Source organism: Ylistrum balloti, unplaced genomic scaffold (assembly GCF_031769215.1).
Source record: "Ylistrum balloti isolate Yb309-2 unplaced genomic scaffold, AGI_CSIRO_Ybal_v1 Utg370772, whole genome shotgun sequence".
Lineage (NCBI taxonomy): Eukaryota > Metazoa > Mollusca > Bivalvia > Pectinida > Pectinidae > Ylistrum > Ylistrum balloti.
Genome location: NW_026782452.1, coordinates 136,441 through 163,042, shown reverse-complemented (window position 1 = coordinate 163,042; position 26,602 = coordinate 136,441). Strand labels below are relative to the sequence as shown.

The 26,602-nt window shown below is 33.9% G+C and overlaps 1 protein-coding gene across 6 annotated transcripts in view; it reads left to right on the top strand.

Annotated features, from left to right (window-relative positions):
- The window catches only part of LOC132558214 (rho guanine nucleotide exchange factor 7-like), a 92,335-nt gene extending 66,776 nt beyond the window's left edge, over nucleotides 1–25,559 (top strand). For 2 of the 6 annotated variants that reach the window (XM_060222752.1, XM_060222750.1), the window contains 9 exons: nucleotides 1,852–1,979; nucleotides 2,581–2,761; nucleotides 3,027–3,077; nucleotides 6,880–6,972; nucleotides 13,257–13,349; nucleotides 16,068–16,151; nucleotides 21,127–21,211; nucleotides 22,155–22,209; nucleotides 22,518–25,559. In XM_060222752.1, the coding sequence (XP_060078735.1) occupies nucleotides 1,852–1,979; nucleotides 2,581–2,761; nucleotides 3,027–3,077; nucleotides 6,880–6,972; nucleotides 13,257–13,349; nucleotides 16,068–16,151; nucleotides 21,127–21,211; nucleotides 22,155–22,209; nucleotides 22,518–22,640 (893 nt within the window). In that variant the 3' untranslated portion in view covers nucleotides 22,641–25,559. Of the gene's footprint in view, nucleotides 1–1,851; nucleotides 1,980–2,580; nucleotides 2,762–3,026; nucleotides 3,078–6,879; nucleotides 6,973–13,256; nucleotides 13,350–14,275; nucleotides 14,321–16,067; nucleotides 16,152–21,126; nucleotides 21,212–22,154; nucleotides 22,210–22,517 lie in introns of all 6 variants that reach the window. The other 4 variants (XM_060222753.1, XM_060222751.1, XM_060222754.1 and 1 more) reach the window with 4 other exon arrangements.
- The last annotated feature ends 1,043 nt before the right edge of the window (nucleotides 25,560–26,602 follow it).

Below are 26,602 nucleotides of genomic sequence, written 5' to 3'. Positions count from 1 at the left end.
TTACAGGGGATATGATAGACAAGAGAGTACTGTAACCTGTGTTAGTGTTACAGGGGATATGATAGACAAGAGATTATTGTTACCTGTGTTTGTGTTACAGGGAATATGATAGACAAGAGATTATTGTTACCTGTGTTTGTGTTACAGGGAATATGATAGAGAAGAGATTATTGTTACCTGTGTTTGTGTTACAGGGGATATGATAGACAAGAGATTATTGTTACCTGTGTTTGTGTTACAGGGAATATGATAGACAAGAGATTATTGTTACCTGTGTTTGTGTTACAGGGGATATGATAGACAAGAGATTATTGTTACCTGTGTTTGTGTTACAGGGGATATGATAGACAAGAGATTATTGTTACCTGTGTTTGTGTTACAGGGGATATGATAGACAAGAGATTATTGTTACCTGTGTTTGTGTTACAGGGAATATGATAGACAAGAGATTATTGTTACCTGTGTTTGTGTTACAGGGAATATGATAGACAAGAGATGATAGACAAGAGATTATTGTTACCTGTGTTTGTGTTACAGGGGATATGATAGAAGAGATTATTGTTACCTGTGTTTGTGTTACAGGGAATATGATAGAGAAGAGATTATTGTTACCTGTGTTTGTGTTACAGGGAATATGATAGACAAGAGATTATTGTTACCTGTGTTTGTGTTACAGGGAATATGATAGACAAGAGATTATTGTTACCTGTGTTTGTGTTACAGGGGATATGATAGACAAGAGATTATTGTTACCTGTGTTTGTGTTACAGGGGATATGATAGACAAGAGATTATTTTAACCTGTGTTAGTGTTACAGGGGATATGATAGACAAGAGATGGTTATAGCAAAGGTATGAAATACAGTCACTGTGATAGAGCAGAGATTACTGTAACCTGTGTTTGTGTTACAGGGGATATGATAGAAGAGATTATTGTTACCTGTGTTTGTGTTACAGGGAATATGATAGACAAGAGATTATTGTTACCTGTGTTTGTGTTACAGGGGATATGATAGACAAGAGATTATTATAACCTGTGTTAGTGTTACAGGGGATATGATAGACAAGAGATTATTGTTACCTGTGTTTGTGTTACAGGGGATATGATAGACAAGAGATTATTGTTACCTGTGTTTGTGTTATATGATAGACAAGAGATTATTGTTACCTGTGTTTGTGTTACAGGGGATATGATAGACAAGAGATTACTGTAACCTGTGTTTGTGTTACAGGGGATATGATAGACAAGAGATTATTGTTACCTGTGTTTGTGTTACAGGGGATATGATAGACAAGAGATTATTGTTACCTGTGTTTGTGTTACAGGGGATATGATGATTATTGTTACCTGTGTTTGTGTTACAGGGGATATGAGATTATTGTTACCTGTGTTTGTGTTACAGGGGATATGATAGACCTGTGTTTGTGTTACAGAGATTATTGTTACCTGTGTTTGTGTTACAGGGGATATGATAGACAAGAGATTATTGTTACCTGTGTTTGTGTTACAGGGGATATGATAGACAAGAGATTATTGTTACCTGTGTTTGTGTTACAGGGGATATGATAGACAAGAGATTATTATAACCTGTGTTAGTGTTACAGGGAATATGATAGACAAGAGGTTATTGTTACCTGTGTTTGTGTTACAGGGAATATGATAGAAGAGATTATTATAACCTGTGTTTGTGTTACAGGGAATATGATAGACAGGGAATATGATAGACAAGAGATTATTATAACCTGTGTTTGTGTTACAGGGAATATGATAGACAAGAGATTATTATAACCTGTGTTTGTGTTACAGGGAATATGATAGAAGAGATTATTGTTACCTGTGTTTGTGTTACAGGGAATATGATAGAAGAGATTATTGTTACCTGTGGGACAAAGACAGAAGCTACCTCATGGGTGGAAGCTCTCAAACAGCAAGTCAGTCTGTCGCTTACATCAGGGACCACAAAACCACAGAGTTTACAGGTAGGTCAAGGTCATATATTGCTTAAATAAAAGTAAAGGTCATCACCATGTAGGTCAAAGCCATCATGATTGTGATAGAGATGATCTACAGAATTTACAAGAGGGTTTGAATTGATCACAAAACCTAAATTGCAGACATGTGACCATCTTGGATCTTGAGAGAGAAAACTTGTTATTGCTGTTTCTTGAAAAGTACTTTCAGATTTCAAATATAGCCTTCCCTTGGTCCTTAGTTGTGCCTGTTTCATTTTTGAGACTAACCAGAAAATGAAAATGGATGACCAGTAGCCATCTTGGATTTAAACAATGACAGTTTGTTATTTGCTATTTCTTCAGAGGAATGTTCAAATTTCGTATGATTAAGAGCAAAAACAGAGGAGAGAAGAGAAAAGAAGGGAAAAGATCCAACTTTTATAGAACAAATAAAAATCAAACAAGGATGGGTGCCAAGATACCTCTGGGATCTCTTGTTATGTAATAATGTGCAATTCTAATTTAATAATCACATCTTAAAGTTTATGATATATTGTAGTGATGGAGCTAGTCTCTGTGTGCTCTTGATATGCTAGTTTATTTGCAAACATATAATCATATCTCATAGATATCTACGTCTCAGCCAAGTATCAGTCAACTGACTCAGGCCAAGACGGCCAAGATGACCCATTCCACGTGGAGCACTTCATGTTTACGGCCTTCCCCACCCCTCCGCCAACACCTCATCTGTAAAGAAGAGGCAATCCGCAGTCCACGGATGGGCCGAAAACCTGTTCGTCGGAAACCTGGTATGTATAGACTAAATGTTTTGACCATGTAACAGATGTCCACCAAAAAATGCCATTTTCAACATTGTCAAAGCCTCGTCATCTGTAATTTAGTCCCAAGTTCCTAAAAATGTTAGACACAATCGTGATAAAGTTGCATTCTTAAAAATCTTGGGATAGATATAGAAGTAATGCGGTTCCTATGGTTATGATATAAAAACTTGGTTTATTCAAAATGCTACATATTAACATGGCTACTGTTTTTTTCTCTCTACCATCATGGCAGTTCGGACACACTCTCAGGATGAGTATGACTACAAATGCAAATGGAGACAGTGTTAGTTTGACTTGTTATATTTTTACTACATATCTTTTTTCAATGTTGTCTTGATTTTTTCTATTTCCAATATTGTTTGTGATCCTCATTGCATTTATTTTCTAATGTTTATGTGGCCCAGTTTGTACACTTTATTTTTTATTTTGTATGCGATCCTGTTTGCATCCTTTATTTTCAGTGTTGTATGCAACCCTGATTGTATCTGTAATTTTCAATGTTGTATGCGACCATGATTGCATCCATTATTTTCATTGTTGTATGTGACCTTGATTGCATCATATATATATATATATATTATATATATTGTCAGTTTTGTATGTAACTAAGATTACATCATTGCCTTTCATGGTTTTAAGCGACACTGATTGCATCTTCACTTTTAATGTTATAGGTAACGCTGATTGCATCCTTTTATTATTGGTGTTTTTTTTATACCCTATACCTGCTAACTTTCCAGATTCAGTTAGGGGTTTCCCAATTTTCACTCCCTGTCTCCGCCTCCTGATAGTATGGATCAAAATTGGGGTAATCTTGGAATTTTAGATATCCTTCTGGGTAGGTGATAAGTAACCTTGCTATATTTGCCAATAGGAACAACAACAGGTAAGGCTGATTACATGACCACATAATGAAGGTGTCGGTATGTCAGTACACTGCCCAAATATCTGTTTTATTTCAGTAATAATCACTGTAACTTTAGTGTGCAGATACTGTACCTGCACTCATCTTTGTAGCCCTTTGTAGGGGGGGTGGGGGGGGGGGGGGGGGGCTGGCAAATAGTCAGTTAAGATGGGGTTGTTTTGTAGATAATTAAGTACTTATAACTATGTACATGGTACCTATTTATCCAAGTAACAAATTCAATAAGTAAATAGTATGAAAAAAATTATCTTTATGATGTGACAAGGTTCAGACGTTCCTCAATCAATACCAATGATTTAACCATACCAGTCTTAGATAGATTTATTAGTTGGTGTCCTGTGTAACAAAATCTGACCAGAAACATTTCACCTGCTGAAAATTTGATGTTCTCCCCAAAGAATGTGAGGATGGGAAAACAGGAAGTAGCTAAACCTATATAAAGTAGGAACAGATCCAGACTAAATTTCCAGATTTGTATCTTTCTTCAATTATTTCGTAAATATGTCGTCTGATTATGCCGTTGAGGCAAATGGGTGGATGGATGATGGATGGATGGATGGATGGATGTCTTATTTTAGAAAAATAAAAATTTGTAAAAAAAAAAAAAAAAAAAAATTATTTTGTAGAGATATGTTTGACAGTGAAAAACAAAAGCTCAAATATCATGAACCATTAGATCTAGATTAAAACACTGTAAATTTCCTGAAAGAAATTATTTCATTTTATCATTTTTTTTGCCTCTTTCTTAAAACAGTATTAAAAATTATAGCTTGAAATTTTATGAGAAAATCACTAATGTTTTTTTTGCTTGATCCCAATTTGTCAAAAAAAATTGCTATTGTTATTATAGTAAAACAGGCACATTATTAGCTTTAACTTATCCAATAGTATTAAATATACAGTAATTTTCCTCGTGACAAATTTTGTGATGCACAAGGTATCACTGCGAAGCAAAATTGTTGTTCACATACTTTTCTCCCCATCAGAATTTTGAAAAGTTGACCAGTATGAGATCCTGATAACATTTTTTATTGCTTTCATTATAAAGGTGTTTAAACCTTGTTTCCATTTTTGTTATGTATGAGTGACCCATATTCATTTTTATAGTCATTACATATATGTCCCTTTAGTTCATTTCTGAATTAAGTTTCCATTATATGTGAAAGGTTAGATGGTTTTAGTGCATGACAAAACAAGCATGGAATGTTTAATGTAAAAAGAGAACCAGAACGACATATGATCTGATATTGTTGCATGTTTGTGATATTTCCAATCTACGAATCTGCTTGTCCACTTCTTTCTTTCTTTATGCGTTGGTTTTCTGGTGTTTTCTCTCAGATCATTTACATATTTTTATTTTAATTGAAAAAGCATGCCAGGGTATTTTTGTGAAATACAAATATTTTTTTATTCTTGTTTTAACTTGAATTGAATGTCACAACCATTTTTTTACAAATTGTTTTGAGTAATTTCTTGTTCAACATATTGTAAAGAATATTTGAAAATTGTGACTATTGCTATTGTAAGAAAAATGACATTTTTCTCAAATTTTCCAAATAAGATAAGTGATTTACCTTTGTAGTTATAGTGTTAGATATGTACACACATAAACAAACACATGTAATTTTTGTTTTTCTGTTTTTGTAATGATCAAGCATTTTTCTTCTGATTTGTAATCAGTTGAAATTGTATTTTGTCAAATTTTGAATGTTTACCATCATACATCTGACAAAAAAAATCAAGAAAATACCAACATGGCAACATAATCATAATTCAAACTCAGATTCCATAAAACTAGGGCAAATATAAGCAAAAGAAAGATTAACACAGAGACTCGTTAGAAACAGTAAGGAGAATAAGACCAGGTGTTCTGATAGAGGAAGCATCTTCTGAAAAGTATACTACAAGTGTATAGATTTATTTATACCTTAAATCTGTTGATATATCATAGCTTTAAAAAATAAAAATCTCTTAAGACAAGATTGTGTCAGTTATTTCTGAAGCTCTCAGGCCATTGCATAAAACTTGAATGAGAGAGTCAGGCTTGTTACAGGTTAATGGGAATCAGTTATTGGATTTTCTGATTTAACTGCATTGTAAATGACTGGGCTTAATACCAGGTTTTTTGTCACATAGATATGGCAGTTATCTTCAGGTCACCACACAGTCTTGCTGTTGTTATTAAATTGCAAGCAGTGATTTTCACATCAGCTAAAATACAAATCCCTGTCTTAAGTTACCATGTTGAAAGTGTTATCTAGGCCATGTAAAACTAAGATGTGTTTCTGGACCTGTTTAAGTTATCAAAATTAGGTTTCATTTGGATTGATATTGTCCAATGGCTGGACACTGTATTAACTTTTGTTGTCAGATAGAAATCATTGAGCACCATATGTAAATACACCTGTCTAACATTACTATATAATATATAGGTAACTTAGACCTATCAATTTTCTCCTTCACTCTCTGGTCAGACTTTCCCAACAAGAGTTAATGATTTTACAGGTCTTTGTTCCAAATGAGATTCATTATTATGTTCAGATATACTTTTTTACTGATAAAGTAAACAAGTTTTTTAAAGCTCACAAAATATAGTTTTCAATTTCGGTTTGTGTTAAAGGTAAATATTTTCTCAAAACCCATTTTTCCTTTTAAGCAATTTTTGGTTTCATTATTTCTGAAGAGGCAACAGATACTGTATTTGCAGTAACCCTGTTTACAAATTGTGAAAACAACTTTTAAAGACTGATAGCTGAAAGGGATAGAGATCAGTAAATATTGTTTTTTTACTTTTGAAGATTGCTGTCATTATTTTTCACATAGTAATAGAAAAATCTTTCTCAACTCATTGTGTGGGTTTCCTGTGATGATTAGGAAACAACAATTTATTGAGAGGAAAAATAGAAAATATAAAAAAATGACTTCAAATAAAAAAAAAATTTTGATGGTGGGTGTCAAAATTCTTGCGAAATCTGTTGTTACATGTGATATGATGAAAACCCTCAGAAGGAGTCAAATCATGTAATATAAAGCAATTTTTACAATGTTATATTAACAGAAACATGATATTAAGTGGAATGAGCTGTATGGATGTAATATCAGTGTTATTAGATTATTTTTATATTGACTGTTCAATGATTTTTTTTTTTTTCGTGGACAGATGACCCGCGTACCATGGAAGAAGACGCTGTTATACTTAAGGTGATAGAAGCCTACTGTACTAGTGCTAAAACAAGACACACTGTGAATTCTTGTAAGTATGATGTTGTCTTCCTTGATTCCCTCTCTCATCCTGTGCATGGAACCAACTTTGGGTTAGTGATGAATGAATGTTGATACATTAAGATTGCACGCATTCATTCAATAGGTGTTAAAGGTAGACTTTTCTTATTTCTGTTTGGTTATGCTCAGTCGACTCTGAACCATTGACGTTGACGAAACAGCACCATCTTTGACTGCAGATGTCAACTTGGTCAAAAAATTATTTTTATTTCATAGGGGTCAAAACAGAGAAACTATCCTAGAGGTAGTATCCTGAAACCAATATAAAAATGGCATCCCAGACAATAACTATTTTTGAATTATTTATTTTATGGGTTATATATGAACAACAGAGACAGACAGCCTTTGTGACTTGTGAATTTTGATGGGCTTAGTAGTATTTTAAATTGATATTATGTATATGTACAGAATCCATTCTCATTATTCACAAGATCTAGAGCTGTTACAGAGGTTTTTACTTTAGTTGCTAGAAGATCATTGTCTAACCATGAACAGCTGAAAAATTTGAAAAGTTTCCACATTATTTCCACAAAAGATTATCTGAACTAGTGCTAGATATGGATTTGACACTTTGCTGTCATTACTGGAGATTTCGTCCTTTTCCATATTCTCTGTATATTGTGGTCCAAGTGATCACTTGCTCTGGTTTTGTGCCGAATGTCCTCATAGGATTAATATTCAAAACTGAGCAACCAGGAAAGTAACATGAAGCATTTCAGACAAAAATGGTTCCTGAAATTGTCTAACAATCCATATGTACAGTCATTAAAAGGCTATCCATTGTTTTTTGTAAATTGTCTTTTTGGATTGTACATGGTTCATTTGATGACAATATCTGATACTTCACAGTGCTGGTGTAAGACTGTACAATGTTTCAATTGTCTGTATGTACTGTGCTCCATGACTATCCACCCTGTTCTTTCGTGAATCAATGTCATATTTTGAGAGCCTGTGAACACGTTTCATGTCACAATTTATTTTTTTGTATCACTTGAAAGCTACTTACACTTAAACCTTAAATTTCAATGTTGCTTAACTCCGGTGACTGTCAAGGCTGCTAGGCCTCTTGTACAAGACAGATACAGTGCTACAAAGTTCCCTCCTTAATATCATACACTAAATAGGTCTTCCTTTGTATCAGATTATTTAAAACATCTTTTTTATCTAATTCCTTATATTTGTCAAACTTTGATTTGGTCCCCTCTGTTTCCATCTTTGATGTCCAATGCACTCTTTGGTGTGACACCTACATATATTGTATGTTCTCTATGTATCAAGACAACCAGATAGAAATGATCACTATATTATATCATTATATTATATTATATTATATTATATTATATTATATTATATTATATTTCACCATGTGCCGTTAATCAGGAACATTTCTGTTTTTGTTGCACACATGTTTGTTGTTGGATAGTGTTTAAAAGAAGGAAATCATGGAGATATGAGTTTTGTTTCTGTAATTTATGAAATATTATCTAAATATATGATGTTATGTCTTGGGGCAGTGTCTTATAAGTCTATATATGTAGATATTATATGAAATGGTAAATCTTGTTAAGATGTATCTCTGTCATCTTAAACTCTTGTACAAAATACTCACAAGTGAAAAACACTAAAAAAACACCTTTTAATACAACTTTAGAGTTAGATACAGCAGAGCCATATAACGGACCAAACTGCGTAGAACAGCTGTTTTGTCCTTTTAGGACTCTTCAGTTTTGAAGCCTAGGAGGCGACTGAGGAAAATCCAAAGTGATTGAAAGAAAACGGGGAGTTGCACTAGCCCTGTTACTCAATAAATTTTGGAATTTTCATGAATCTGATAACTTAAGGACAATGTCATGTACATTTGTATACTCTGAACCATACTACTATTCAAATAAATTCTGACATGGAATGCAGGTAACAGTCTCTGGGGCTAAGTCCACCAGCAGTGTCTACTACTTGTAATCACAAAGATTGTACCGAAGACTGTAAAAAGACAAGCAAATGAATAGCACCTTATGATACAACCAAAAACTCTCAGACAATGTTAAATTTTCTGTTAAAACCCGTTGTGTGAAACTGAAAAAAATCTTGATAAGTTGGATTCATGTGAAGCTTTCTGTAGTAGTCTGATTGCATTGAACTTATCATGAAATCATCCTGTGAAAATTGGGTTTTGTACATTTATCATGCGAAACTGTAAAAATTTGATTATAACACAGAATTATGGGAAATTTCTTTATTTTCATAGGGAACAGCAACAAAAAATGTTAAATGATTTTATTCCTAAATTCAATAAAGGGATAATTTACCTGTGCTGGAAAAAGATATGGTATTGGGGATTTAAATTCTATCCTAAATTCAAGTTGAAGTAAAGACAGAGTTTGAAAAGTTTCACATTCAACTGACGTTAAATTATGTATTGATGAATATTGAGTTCATACAGTTTAGAGATTGTTAAGTGCGAAGATACGGACGTTTGAAACACAAATTAGGTACCAAAATTTGGATGATGAGGAGGTCAGTGAAATGACTTGGGGGGGATACTGTATATCAAGTGTACAATTTTCTCGTCAAAGATTTTCAATTGAAAGTTCTTATTTTCTTTTCTTTTGTAAAGTTAATTGCACAGCATGTGATATTTTGTTATAGATTTGTATAGTAAACTGCATACTGTGAATCACTGATATTTGGCAAGATTTTCATTTCATTTTATGCTAAAAGCTGATAAAGCATTCAGATAGAAGGAACTATTTAACTTACAAACACCCGCATTATTAAAGAAAAGTTCCACTTTGAGAAGAAATGATTTTAGTGAATCAGTTATTGCAATAACAGTGATGAAAACGAGTGGAGATATAAGTTGTGATATTTAGAAATTGAAAGCGGGTGTTAAAATGGAAGTGATTTACGGTGACGGGTACACTGATTGATTAGATCTTCACCTTATTTCTCTGTTTCCCTTACTGCTGCCTGGAAATGTGTTTGCCTTCTGCCTCAACTACTAACCCTCTCCGTAACCCCATAACATCATTCTATAGTGGATCTGAAAAAACTACGCCTCAACGAGGATGGCACAATACAAGGCTATGGCGACACACTTATGTCTCCCGAAATGGAGGAACTGCAATTTCTCCATAGCAACCGAGGAATGATTCCCGGCTTCTGTTGTGCTACGTTCCCTCTGGCAAAGGGACTGGCAAAAACGATCAAACGGCTATAGAAAATCAGCAAATTATGGGGCCACACCCACATCAAAACAAAGTCTCAAAGACAAAAAAAATCACTTGAGACATAATTTTAGATATTGGCCATACAGCCAGAAAAAATCATACTAGAAACGGTTTATTACTATCCCTGCATAAATGTTTTGGATCATAATGTGACTAAAAATGCCCGAAATCTTGATTAAGATAGAATAGTAGATTTCTATGGAGTGCTGTTTCTGTTCAAATTGTTTACCATGTATGACAGAACATAGAGGTTTCGTCCGTGACAAATATGTCTCCGATAAAAGGATCCTTCTGAACTGGTTCAAAGGAATCATTCTATACACCAAAGTGTACATAGGAAATTCCTATTTTCTTAACAATGAATTATAAGTGTATTCTGCCATGAACACAAGGTAAAGAAATGCCATTAACTTGTCCATGTTGCTTAAACGCCCATGCATGGGTTATCTCCCCTTTACAGAAATGTTTGTTTTGACTTGTTATAGCTGTCTCTATCTATCTATATATAGATTTTTAGAGAAAATGTTGCATTTACTGGTTGAAAGATTTATAAGATTATGAAATATATGTAATTGTCATGATACATGAATAAGAAATCTTGTAGAACATTTTCGGAAATTTTGTAACTGGGAGAGTGTTTCCGATTATCTGATTGTACATCTGTAATTACCATAGCTATATGGAGATGAAACATCACTGTTACATGATTTTTTATTCTGTAGTTGTGTCATTTTGAGGAAGACCTTATACATTGGATTCCGTTTATCTGAACTGCTGTTTCTAAAAAACTGTCAACATTTTTATATTATCTGTCTGCCTGCCTTGTATATGCTTTTTGATATACAGAAACTGTCTCTTTAAGGGTGTATGTGATGTTTTGTCACTACAAACAGATGACAAAATAGGTTTTGATATTTGTTGCAAATTTTGGTAGTCTCCCAGATATGTAAATAATTTTTTGTATAGCACAAAAAGTTAAAATATATCTGATATTTAAGTGACTAACTTTGAATTTATCATACAGAAAAAAATGATCAAACTGACAAATTTTTTTAGCGTTAAAGTGACAATTAACATACCAATAAAGATAAGAATGAGTCAGTTTTATATTTCATATGAAAATAAGATTTTAACAATGTATGTTCAGTTATTATTGACCCCTCATCCTAATTTTTAAGTTGCCCAATACATGGCATCCACATAAATCAATACAAAGAAGCCGTATTCCTGATTTATAGCCTTCATTTTTTCATTTTCTAGTAACAAGTAAATGTGTATTGTGCTTAAGTGAGATTTGTTTACTTTTTTTTAAAAACTTTTATGTACTGGGGTTTGTTTGAAATTGTCCGACAGGCCAGTGATATTGTTTGATTTGTGATACGATGAATTTACCTAGCCTTTGACATCCTCCAACCTTGCTTTGAGTGTGAAATATTGCCACCCAAACCATGCCAGGAATGAAAGCAAGCTTTGCAGTGCATCATGTTAATCTTATTCAGAAAGCACCACCCATCCATGTTACTTACATATGCCTTGCATGGCTGCATAGTAATGAAAATCATAAATATATCACTTTCCTTATGAGTTCTAAGGAGGCTGTCTTAATAATTCCATGTCATAACAATAGTGCTAAACTTGTCTTAATAAGTACTTAACACAAAGTCAGAACATTAGTGCTAAACTTGTCTTAACTCCAAGTCAGAACATTAGTGCTAAACTTGTCTTAATAATTCCATGTCATAACAATAGTGCTAAACTTGTCTTAATAAGTACATAACACAGGCAGAACATTAGTGCTAAACTTGTCTTAACTCCAAGTCAGAACATTAGTGCTAAACTTGTCTTAATAAGTACTTAACACAAAGTCAGAACATTAGTGCTTAACTTGTCTTAATAAGTACATAACACAGGCAGAACATTAGTGCTTAACTTGTCTTAATAAGTACATAACACAGGCAGAACATTAGTGCTTAACTTGTCTTAATAAGTACATAACACAGGCAGAACATTAGTGCTAAACTTGTCTTAATAAGTACATAACACAGGCAGAACATTAGTGCTAAACTTGTCTTAATAACTCCAAGTCAGATCATTAGTGCTTAACTTGTCTTAAAAAGTACATAACACAGGCAGAACATTAGTGCTTAACTTGTCTTAATAAGTACATAACACAGGCAGAACATTAGTGCTTAACTTGTCTTAATAAGTACGTAACACAAAGTCAGAATGTTAGTGCATTAGTGCTTAGAACATTGTCTTAAAAAGTAACACAAAGTCAACACAACACAAAGTCAGAACATTAGTGCTTAACTTGTCTTAATAAGTACATAACACAAAGTCAGAATGTTAGTGCTAAACTTATCTTTGCTCCAAATCAGAATAGGCAAAACTTTTCAGTCATGGAAGGTACTGTTGTACTGTTCTCATTTGAAATGGTGTTTTGGTTTCAGTATTGATTCTTTATCATTTTGCAGTAGTTTAGTTGATTGTTTTGAAATATTTTTAGTTTTGAACATTAAATGTTATATCTAAACTATTTGAACAATTGTTTAGAAAAAACATCTTTTTTTTTATGAAAACTAGTGTAGTGCATGTCATGAAAATGCATGAAAGAATATATTGGAAGAAAAAATCTGAGCTAGAAACCATTGTGTATTGTATATTGAATATCCTGTATTCAGATCCTGTGATAGTAAGATCATGACATGTTGTTGTATTTATCCAGGAATAAGCTGAGGGACCACCAAGTAACCACTACCTCACAATCACAGGATGGGCTTTTCACAGATCAATGAATCTATTTGTAATTTTACCAAACATCAGTAGGGCTTATTTCCTCAGCTTATTTCCAGATAAATATGGCGATGTGTCTGGACACTTATTTATGGTTTTAATTGGTTTCTGTGTAAAGATATGGAACAAATATGAAGATTGTAACGGTATTAGAGTTTAGTTTTGAAGTGTCAGCAGAGTGATAGCGACACAGAATATTTTGTTCCTACAAAATCTTATACTATTGTTGTTCTAGCATTGGCAAAGGAAAAATTTAGTCTGGTGCGACCACTTCCTAACCCTAACCTCAGTCCCATTACCGAATCATCACAGGACAGTCCCTCACCAGGTACTCGCATCATGCCTTGAAGCATGTTACGACACACCTAGTGTAGAAGCCCGGACCCACAAACACATATTTGCACCTATGTAGTATACAAGGACATGATGAATGAATACCCATCTATATATCATAGACAATAAATATATTGTTTGCCTTGGCCTGAAAGTTTAAGATAGAAGTTCTCTTTTTGCATCAATAAAAAGAGATACCTTTGTCCCTATATCATCTAGCCCATCACCTTGTCTGATTGTAACCACTAGCTCCTGCCATGATATACCCTTGATATGAACCACTTAGTTTTATCCTGTCCTGAGATTAAAGAAGAATGGTTATCTTGGTCTGTTATATAAAGATGACTTTAAATCCTGTTGTAACTCTACCTGTTTAACAGCAAGGGACATGCATGTGTCATTGATTGAAGTCCAACAATGGCAGGCATCAGTTTAGAGTTTGAAAATCCTGGTCACAGCACCAATATTGAAAGGATATGTCTATTTCTATGACATAAAAAAGCACTTTCTTCTGTAAAATAGGGGATTGTTTCTTAATGAAATATATATATATTTTTACTCACTCAGTCAAATTGTGGCTTTTAATAACATAAATGTCTATCTCTCTGATCATTTTTCTCTTGCCTCCAAAAGTTCTCAACCATGTGAATGGTAGCCAGATAACATAGCTAGAAAATGCACGTCTCACAATCCGATGGATTAATCATCGATGTCTCACAATATCCGATGGATTAATCTTTGGGACTGTGCGTCCGCATTAGACACTTAGATATCTGAAGTAGAAAGTGCATGTCTCATGATCTGCAGGGTTTATCACCTGAACCCTATGCTTCGAAGTGTGCTTTGTTTTACATGCCTTAACCCAGCTTTCTCCATAGAAATTTGTTGATGTAAACTGTATGACATGGTTACTCATTTCAGTTATTTCTTTGAAGAAATGCAAGTACAGTGAAAATGATTCAAAAGGTGAGATACAAACAAGGCTGTTGTTACAGGAGAAGAGTTTACAAAATCTATGAGAGAAAAAAACAGGTGATTTCACAAACAGAAATCAGAATAAGTAAGAAGGCAGGAGATTAAACAGATATATGAACATTGTGACTTGAGATTGTTGTTAGAACAAGTTCTATGTTGATGTATTCTCTAGTAGTATTCATTGATGATATTTCAATAGGTTTGAATCTTTTGAAATCTTCTTGTAGTAAGGATTAAACCTAGTAAGGTTTTAGAGACAGTTTGTCTTGTGTTATATATTGTCACACCGATCTCCAGATGGTTGTACATGTATCATATCATTAAAAATATTATCAGGTTTGGATGGATATCTTAATTTACTTTCACACTTGCCTTTTCTGTACTCAATCAAATTCTTTCATAGATTTGAAATTAAACCACTTTTATTCATTTCTTTTATAAAGGTAGATTTGAAATTCAATCATTAAAAATTGTCTTTAAAATATAGACTGTTTTACTGATAAGAATGTAAAAAGGTAATTTCTACAAGAAGTTGGCATACAATATTCTGATGATACTAGCCCAAGGTTTTTATGTGTCAAGTAATAGCTCTAAGTATCAAGTTTTATCCATTCTAAGTCACAGGGACTTTCATCTCACCATTGTCTCGGCTTAACAAGAAATCCTTCTTGTTTTGAAATTCTTTTTCTGGCTACAAAAACAGAAAATACTGATGTCTTTACAGGTTCATAATCCAAATACAAGTTCAGTAATATTAGGGCAAAATATAAACAGGATAAAGATTTACACAGATTCATAAAAAAGTACAAGGATATGATATAGTATGAAATGATATTTTTGGAAGATGGCCTCGCAAAACGGCACAAGAATTTTATACAGAGAAAAAAAAACAAATGCCTGATAGTGTACTAGGATATATATAAATATAATTTATATAGAAGAAAAATAGTTCCAAACCATATCAGGAAATAGTCCATGAGGGATTGTGCAATAGGTACGTGAAGAAAAATGAGGACTCGCATGACTAGAAATGTTTCATTTGTTAAAATCAAGGATCTGCATGTTGACGTTTGGTGTATAGAAGTTGTACTTTTTGAGTTTCATAGAACATTTCCTTGCTTGTTGATTTCAAACATACCAAGTTGAATCTTTGAAATGTTGCATCTGAACGAACATATTTACTACGGAGAGATTTGTATCCATTTTAAGTAATATGTATATAAGTTTCTTCATGCTAATATTATTGAATCTTCATCATCATTCCATTTCATTTATTGAAATATATGATAAATGATAGTAATTAAGATATAGTGATCGCCTTTTTGTTAAGGTTTTTGTGTACAATTTTCTATCTTTCTTGTTGGTAAATATTCTCTTGTGATTTACGCCTTGTATGACTGATCTCAAACATTTTTGTCTAGTAGATAGGTGTTGTCATTTTAATCCAATACTCTGCAGTCACATTTGATTTTCAAGCTTTGATTGTTATGCGTAAATTATATTTATTAAGTAATTGTCCTTTTTATTCATGATTTGATGAAATGTGATGTTTTTTCTAATTTAACCTAAGCTGTTTTGTAACATATTATTTATTGAATGGGTTTTTTGGCTGCCTGTTTTGGCTTTCCAGCCTTTCAGCAGACAAGAAAACTTGTATCTTTGAACAAGGAACCTTATCTAGTCATGTGATCTAGTCATGTGACCTACCATATCTAACATATGCTCTATGCCATTCTAGCCATACCAAAAGAGTCCATTAACGTGGTGAAGCCCATGTTGCCGGACGCAAGCCCAGGCGTCCGACGTGACGTCGGTACCCAAGGTATACAACCCAGCCTAGGATTTGTAGTACACAATACAGTTCCTGGATGTCTGAGACTTAAAGTGATCATCTTCATGAACACTTTATTTCTCATGTAGTATCACTTGTTTTAGAACATTTCCAACATTTTAGAACAATTTATCATATTCTAATATCGATGGTAGACATGAAAAATTACTTTAGAATAAGAAATTATTATAAATTGAAAGTAAATGGTTATTTTGAACAAGACTCCCATCTATGATGATTTTCAAAAATATTGTTATAATAATATTGTGTATTACAAAACCCAGACACTGGGTACAGTGTGAAAATATTTTCATGTGAATGCCTTGAACCTGCATTTTGAACATATTGAATTGTTCTAAATTCATTTGCTGTGCACATAACAGTCCTGTTGTGTTTAGGACAGACATGGACAAAATGTGTTTGTCTTAAAGAAGTAAACAGAAAAGGCTCTAACATTTGAGCTTTAAACTCAATTGTTTCTGAATGAATGCATGGTGCAACATTTACTAACTCCTTACATTAATGTCTTTAACAGCATCATATGGAATGTAATCCACAACACAGGGTTGTCTGTACTGTAATCCACGACACAGGGTTATCTGTAATGTAATCCACAACACAGGGTTATCTGTGATGTAATCCACAACACAGGGTTATCTGTGATGTAATCCACAACACAGGGTTATCTGTGATTTAATCCACAACACAGGGTTATCTGTGATGTAATCCACCACACAGGGTTATCTGTGATGTAATCCACAACACAGGGTTATCTGTGATTCAATCCACAACACAGGGTTATCTGTGATTTAATCCACAACACAGGGTTATCTGTGATGTAATCCACAACACAGGGTTATCTGTGATGTTATCCACAACACAGGGTTATCTGTGATGTAATCCACAACACAGGGTTATCTGTAATGTAATCCACAACACAGGGTTATCTGTGATTTAATCCACAACACAGGGTTATCTGTGATGTAATCCACAACACAGGGTTATCTGTAATGTAATCCACAACACAGGGTTATCTGTGAAGTTATCCACAACATGGGGTTATCTGTAATGTAATCCACAACACAGGGTTATCTGTGATGTTATCCACAACACAGGGTTATCTGTGATGTAATCCACAACACAGGGTTATCTGTGATGTAATCCACAACACAGGGTTATCTGTGTTTTCCTACATCTTCATTAGGAGTTATCAGGATTTATTCATGTTGTTTGCCTTATTGGAATCTCATCTGTTGGAGTTAAAAAGAAGTCTTGTCAAGGTATGGCAAGATTTTGGTGCAAAAAACAAAGTGTTGGAATGGAAAATGTGTCTAAATCACAGCATCTTAAGGCAGTTAAGTTGAAACAACAAACTTCTTATAATGAAATGAAAGAAACGTGTTGATCAAAGATTTGTCATTTCATTATTTAACTTTAACTCTTTGTTGAAAAGGAGAAACTTATACCTCATATATAGAAACTGGTCTGACCAAATCTGATACATGTGAGGAAAACGTGTTGAAATTACTGAACGGCAACATCGACCATATTTACTGTCACAAATACTGAAAACGGCAGATCGATGTCCTAGTTGATTGATGTTTTAAGTTGTATCAATAATTCTTGTCACAGAATTAAGGAAAAGCCCTGCTTAGGTATTTTATTATGATGTAAATGGTCTTTTTTGTATCCTGTCAATCATTGCAGTATTTGTCAGATTTTTGGTATTGAAATATTTTTGTGAGATTGTAAGAAAATTTCAGAAATCTGTGCAGTGAACTTAATTTGCATGTTTAACTATTTTTGTACATTACCAACCCAGGAATGGGATTGTTGACCAAGTTTTTGCTAACAGCATGAGACCTGTTTAGGTTTGTTCAGTGGCACTGTAAGATCTCTTGGTTGTGAATAATTTACTTAATATATATTTTCTTATGAGAGCAAATGGTTATCAGACTCTAAGTGTTAAGAGGAATAAGTTAGATACTATTTTTCATCCTAAGATTTTTATTTAATTAAGAATAATTCTTTGTATAATTTTTTTTAAAAATCCTTTGTGTAGAAATTAAAACGAAAGTTTCTTTAGTATTGTCACTATTTAGACTTTTTCAATTAGTGATTTCTTTTTATAAACAAATGTACTTAAAAAATATTAGATAAAAAATAGATGGTCAATAGTTTCATGATAATAATATTTTCATCCAAAGCAAATGCACTGTGATCCAGGTGTAGATGGTTTTGTAGCATATATATATCACATGATACTGTACTGTATGTCACATGGCATGTCACATGATGTGTCACATGATGTGTCAGGTGTTCTATCATCTGTATGATCTGTATGTATATTGATCTCAATCATTCATGTAAATAAAACCTATGGAGAGATGTTTGAATAAAAGTTGTCTTCATCTGATCATGGTACTTTGTTTGTCCTGGATTTGCATAAAAATTAACTTAACAGTTTATAATTCATCAACATAGAATATGATGGGAACAGTATGTACTAATTCTCACAAACATTATCTTAGAACCAATCATTTTATTTGCTGCCAGTTTAAAAACGATAAATTCATTTACCACTAGATGAATTGTAAACAAAAGTCAGTCAAATGGCTGAATTATTTTCAGGGAATGCAGATGTTTTAAAAGCGGAGGAAGTGATGTTTATAGTTAATATAAATCTGGTATTATTAGGATGTTTTGTTTCTATGTATTAAGGGTTTGAATAATTTTTTATCCACTGGTAGTGAAATTTGTGTAATAGCATGTGAGTGGTGACTATTATGTGGTAGTACAATAGTTACGGACAGTTCTGTTTGTTGGGTTATATATACCTAAATGTTGTGTTGTTGTGCTTTGTTTGATTAAGTTGCAGATTATTCCACATGTGTAGTATCTTTGTATGTTTTATATTATTGTAACCTGGATGTTGTGCTCTCCATTGTTGGAGAAAAGTCTCATACCTGATTAACTGCATGAAAGGTTGACTGTACTACATGGGTTTATCAGTCACTCCTGGAGAAAACCATTATTTGTTTCCTATTTTTAGTTTAAGTTATATAGTACTGATGAAGAATAACAAATTCTGATGAAGATCTTATATTGTTAGTTAATGTATATTTATTTATTTATTTATTTATTTATTTATTTTCCTTTTTAAAAAATTATATTTCAAAAAAGACCAGATTAACCCTGTAGGTGACGTAGTATTTTTAGTTCCAATATTATTTGATAAGATCTAGACTTTCATATGATTCATTCATTCAGAAATAAATTTCCTTTAAAAGCAGACGTGGACGAGCCATGAATATTACATATAGTCTATTCATCACATGCTTGAGCAAGGAGGATTTGGATCCAAACACAAACACGGGTTTATGACTCCCAACTCAAACCAGTTAAAAATTGATTGGAATTTTTTGCTTGCATTAATAAAATATCCGTCCTATGTTATTTTTATTTTCAATCTGTGTAAATATTTATAAAACTGTGTTTACATTTAGAGTTTACACTTCGAGGAATCCACAAAACTCTGGTCAGAACCCAAGTTATGTAGATTTTACCGTTTCAGCCTCTGATGGTTTCATGCATGGTTGATGTTTAATCCTTTTTGCATTTGATAAATGTTGTTGAGTTCTTTTTATTTTATTTAAGCAGCAGCTTAGTTCATATTGTCTTTATTTATTCATTGAATGATTACTAAAATTTGTAAAAATTGTAAAATTTCTTGATCACTGCAAATACACGACCAAATGTTATTTAAAAAAATAACAAAAAAAATTCAACATATGAAATAAACAGTTAATTTTGGTTAAAAATATATTCTATATGAATCACCCCTGGGGCTATTACTCTATCTATTCTAGTGAATCACCCCTGGGGCTATTACTCTATCTATTCTAGTGAATCACCCCTGGAATCTATCTATTCTAGTGAATCACCCCTGGGGCTATTACTCTATCTATTCTAGTGAATCACCCCTGGGGCTATTACTCTGTCTATTCTAGTGAATCACCCCTGGGGCTATTACTCTGTCTATTCTAGTGAATGAATCACCCCTGGGGCTATTACTCTGTCTATTCTAGTGAATCACCCCTGGGGCTATTACTCTGTGTATTCTAGTGAATCACCCCTGGGGCTATTACTCTATCTATTCTAGTGAATCACCCCTGGGGCTATTACTCTATCTATTCTAGTGAATCACCCCTGGGGCTATTACTCTATCTATTCTAGTGAATCACCCCTGGTGCTATTACTCTATCTATTCTAGTGAATCACCCCTGGAATCTATCTATTCTAGTGAATCACCCCTGGGGCTATTACTCTATCTATTCTAGTGAATCACCCCTGGGGCTATTACTCTGTCTATTCTAGTGAATCACCCCTGGGGCTATTACTCTGTCTATTCTAGTGAATCACCCCTGGGGCTATTACTCTGTCTATTCTAGTGAATCACCCCTGGGGCTATTACTCTGTGTATTCTAGTGAATCACCCCTGGGACTATTACTCTATCTATTCTAGTGAATCACCCCTGGGACTATTACTCTATCTATTCTAGTGAATCACCCCTGGGACTATTACTCTATCTATTCTAGTGAATCACCCCTGGGACTATTACTCTATCTATTCTAGTGAATCACCCCTGGGGCATTTACTGGGACCAGCAGTTTTTAGGGAACTTTAAGGGAGAGTTCGGTGTTAGAATGAGGTGTGTGTACTTTATATGTTTCGGTGGAATAGTCAGGATTTATTATAGATATTAACATACGTATAATTATTTATAGGCATCAAGGCAAGGGTGGATCAACGGATATTTTATTATGGGGTGTTCAATAGAATAAATAAAGCAGATTTTGGATTTACATGATAGAGAGGTCAAATATGAGCTGGGTTGCTGTAAGCATGTGCTTTTGTATGCTGTTTGATTTGCTCATGTGTTGTGTATTGTGCCTGTTATGCCAGCTTTGCTCACCAGTCCCCATGTATTGATAGCCGAGGAGGAGAAGATCATCGTGGACGAAGGCGACCCCTCCACCATCCAGGAAAAGTAAGTGATCATCACATTGAAAAACAGATAACATCGATTAAAGTCGTGTCATTAGGGCATTGGTAACAAAGATTAAAGTCGTGTCATTAGGGCATTTGGCAATTACAACAAGAAACAAAAGACTTAAGTGAATAGCACCTTTTGATACAATAATATGATTAGATACATTGAAGCCAAAAATTAATTAAACTGCATCATACAGCTGTTTCATCCTTCTAGGACTAATGTTAGTCATAAGAATATGAGAGTAGTGGTCTGTTCTAAAAGTATGTAAATTGAGATAGGATTGTTTAGCTGACCTCAGGTGTTCTATAATGTGTATGATTGCCCTCAGGTGTTCCATCATCTGTATGATTGCCCTCAGGTGTTCCATCATCTGTATGATTGTCCTCAGGTGTTCCATCATCTGTATGATTGCCCTCAGGTGTTCCATCATCTGTATGATTGCCCTCAGGTGTTCTATCATCTGTATGATTGTCCTCAGGTGTTCTATAATGTGTATGATTGCCCTCAGGTGTTCTATCATCTGTATGATGTTCCATCATCTGTATGATTGCCCTCAGGTGTTCCATCCTCTGTATGATTGCCCTCATGTGTTCCATCATCTGTATGATTGCCCTCAGGTGTTCCATCATCTGTATGATTGCCCTCAGGTGTTCCATAATGTGTATGATTGCCCTCAGGTGTTCCATAATGTGTATGATTGCCCTCAGGTGTTCCATCATCTGTATGATTGCCTTTAGGTGTTCCATCATCTGTATGATTGCCCTCAGGTGTTCCATCCTATGTATGATTGCCCTCATGTGTTCCATCATCTGTATGCTTGCCCTCAGGTGATCCATCATCTGTACAATTACCTTCAGGTGATCCATCATCTGTATATGTGCTAACACTTAATTAGTAGTGTCAGTCTGAAAATTAATGTGTGCTTTTTTCCTTATAGAACCCTTGTAGACACAGTATACTCCTTACGGGACCAAGTGAAGAACCTTGAGCAAGTGAGTGTTACATTACAGTATCATTAACAATATGCAGAAAATATTTGCAATCGGCTCAAAGTATTTCATAAACTACTGTTATTACTAATCTAGTGATTTGAAAAAAACAGTCTCAACTTGGTTTCTTGATATTTAAGTGTGAATATTAATGTTTAAAGAGATTGCAGTTGATGATGATTTTAAGGTCATATTCTTTCTTACACATTGACAGTAGAGTCTGTCTAATTTAGACCTACATTTGGTGGGATCCTTGGGCCTTTATCTTTTATCAGTGTTGTCATCAATTGAACTTTGTGTGTTTTCAACAGGAGCAAAAGAAGATAAAGAGGGAACTTGAAGAGGAAACAAAAGCACGAAAACGACTAGAGACAAAATTTCACAAAGCATTAAAAAATCGTACGGATTTACCGTGGGACGAGAACATGACATAGAGAGTAGAATTTAATATAATGTATTTATATAAATCCATGGTAGAATATTTATCTTCATTCATGTCCTCTGTGTTGGAATATAGTCAGAATCACAATAATAGGTCACAGCAACAATTTATCAAGTGCCAACATCGTACTGTGTTTCTTACGATCATTAAACAATGGCGGCCATATGCTGGATCACCCCTAAAGTGTCCTGAAGGGGAAATCACCCCAAAGATATAATGGAGAGGAAATTCCTGAAGTGGGAATTATAACGTGTCTGAAGGGGAAATCATCCAAGTGTCTTTGTGGGAAATTCTTCCCTAAAGTGTCTTAGAGGGAAATTCTTCCTTAAAGTGTCTTAGAGGGGAATTCTTCCTGAAGTGTTTGAACAGTAATATGTAACAGCCACAGTAATCATCACTTACAAATGATAAAGTCATTCTCACAGGAAAATTTTATCATCAGTTAGGAAACTGTTACACAAAGTTTACTACTAATGACGTGAAATGTTTAAAAAGTCTGTCTTAAATGTTATAACAGACAGGTGATGGTGAACTTCATTTCTGTGATTTGTGTAAATCAAATTTGAGTCAACTGTATTGTATTAGGTCCTGCATTCATCAATCTTAGCATGTTATTTACACGTTTTCAAGGGAGGTAACTCTTCATTCTGCAATGGTGTCTAGGAAAACTCAGGAAGTGAACCAAAGAGTTTGTTTGGTACATCACAGTCGTGATATTCCTCACTGCTTTAAAAATAAACCATTGGTATAATTGTTTGATATATGCTGAGAGTGATTTTTAATGTTAGGCTGTGATTTCTTAATCCTTGAACAATATATTGTGGAATAATTTGTACACCAAACAAATATATATATATATACAAACACGTGTAAAGTTCCTTACATATGCAGTTAGCCCACCTCCCATCAACTTACATTGAATAAAGAAGTATTATTATATGAGAAGGATTGAGGTCTGAAGTTTTATAACATTGTTAGGTCAACATGAATAAAAAAGAAATGATTGTTATGTTTTGAAGTGAGATTTGAGGACTAAGTGTTACTGAATATACCAGTCCACTACCATTTCACCATCTTTTTCTACAGTAAATATTAAGTGGAGCAAAAAGTGTATTTTTTTGGGGTGTTTTTTTTGGAGGGATAGAGTATGCCCATATTTAAATGCTAATACAGTGTCACGTTATCCCCACTATACACAACAAAGATATTGTCAGAAATCATTTTCACAATTTCTTCAGTATATTTCATGTTGAAATATTTATTCCAAAATTTTGCATTGGTAGCTTTGAAACTTGATAGAAAAAGTTTCAGAAATTGGTTATCCCATATCAAAGGGGAGATAGCCGATGAGTATTTAGAATTCATTTTGTAAACTTTGACACATTTTTGACCATATCAAACAGTAACTTGTCCATTCTCTACAAGTCTGCATGTATTGAAGTTCGCAATGATAATGATGTCCGGTGTCATCTTTAAAGTCACCATGTGTTCAAAAAGCTCAATTGTTTACCGTCCTAAAAACTCTACAGATAACAAAGTGTAGATCAGAAACAACAGATTATGGGGTAGCTGTAATCATGTTTCACAAATTGTGATTAAATTGTCCACTTAACAGTTCTGTTAGAGTGTAGTGATACATTATTATGATTCCTGTCCACAAAAGAGTCATCCTCGGAACATTTTGAGTAACATCATCTGAAAAGTAAATAAATTTTTTTATCTGATATTAAAAAGGGCATTTTTTGTCATTGATTATTGCCTGACTGAGCAAGCGTTGTTATCATGTTCCTAGTAATCCATATCATATGAAACTTGTAGAGATTTAGCATGTGAACATAAGTGAATGGCGCATAATAATCTGTTTTAAGTTTTGACGATTGAATAAATTTTCAAATGAAACTTTGGTTGCAGAAAACCACCGTTTTGATTTTGAAAAAATCAACAATTTCAGCAAATCATTTAACGGATGAACATAATTGAGTGGCAAAAAATGAAAAGGTTGAATGTTGTATCAGTAATCTTGTGATATGCCAAGGTACTTACAGCTTAATGAAACCATTTTGGTGTATTGATGACATCCTTGCTGTAGAATGGTACATGCTGTTAGTAAAGCTGTCTCGTGTTATGTCATATTCAGTTCTCTCTAAATTGTCATTTACTTTCTCATGGGACCAGACTCAAAGTTGTCTTGGGTATGTAGTCGCACATTAAAATAATTTACAGGTAATTGACCGAAACTAATCAGGGAATCTGTTTTTGTTGTTCACAGAATCAGCATATCATGAATTCATCAAATTTGTTAAATTGATTAAAGATTAAACATATTGTACACAAGGTCTCTCCAGAACTATTGCCCCAGATGCACAAAATGACAGAAGTCTAAATTGCCTATGTTAGTTTTCCTTTTGTATATCTTTGATTCTGCAGATAAATCAGTATTTAAATGTTGGTAATTACACTGTATGTGGATTAGTATATAAAATTTAATGTTGAAATGTTGGAAGAGTCTAAATTTTTTTCATGAACCTATGCATAGTTTTGTTTAAATTTGTTGATAAAATCTTTGTTTTGTCAGGCGTATTATTATTACACATGAGAAAACATGGTATGCTGATAATTTACAACCATGTCAAGGACTGCTGTTTCTTTGTAAATCAACAGACCATGAATGATTTCTTGATACTGTGGAGATAATTCTGTTGTACTGAGGGAGTTCTTTCTACTGTATTGTGAAGAATACTTCCTGGTATAATGGTGTTTTCTCTCAGTATCCTGAAGTCATTATCTATAGTGTTACAGAAATAACTCCAGTGTTTTACTTATTTAATGTCTCAGTTCTGTTGTAGAAATATAAAATGATAAAATTAATTTGAATGAATTATGATGTAATAAAATTTAAAAATCAAAATAACTTGTTTGTTGTAATTCCGGCATTTTAAGCCAGCCAACGTCACTCATGCCATTTTCTGTAAGAAATACCAGTGGAATCTATTTTGAAGTCATGTTGAAGGTAAGTAAAGCAGATGAATGACATCTTGGATTTTGACATTTTGAAGAAGATAAACTTAAGTCTTTTATGAAAAATTTTCATGGTTCTGGAGACTAAATGGAATGCTTAAAGAAAACTGACATATTAGAAATCCTTCTTCCAAACACTAATCCTTGTCAATAAGTCAAATGATGCCTTTGATCAACAACAACTGCCAGCACAGCATTACTTATCTATATATCAAAGTAATGGGTAATCAGAAAACTGAAGATTACCCCCAGATCATCAGATAGTGACTCCAGGATCATCAGATGGTGACTCCAGCATCATCAGATGGTGACTCCAGGATCATCCAATGGTGACTCCAGGATCATCAGATGGTGACTCCAGGATCATCAGATGGTGACTCCAGCATCATCAGATGGTGACTCCAGCATCATCCAATGGTGACTCTAGGATCATCAGATGGTGACTCCAGGATCATCAGATGGTGACTCTAGGATCATCAGATGGTGACTCCAAAATTATCACATGGTGAATACAGAAATCATCAGACAGTGACTCCAGGAGCATCCTATGGTTACTCCAGGATCATCTGATTGTGACTCCAAAAATTATCAGATGGTGAATACAGAAATCATCAGACAGTGACTCCAGGATCATCCAATGGTGTCTCCAGAAATCATCACATGGTGAATACAGAAATCATCACATGGTGAATACAGAAATCATCACATGGTGAATACAGAAATCATCAGATGGTGACTCCAGAAATCATCAGGTGGTGACTCCAGAAATCATCACATGGTGAATACTGAAATAATCAGATGGTGACTCCAGGATCATCAGATGGTAACTCCAAAAATTATCAGGTGGTGACTCCAGAAATCATCTGATAGTGACTCCAGAAATCATCAGATGATGACTCAGACTCCAGAAATCATCAGATAGTGACTCCAGGATCA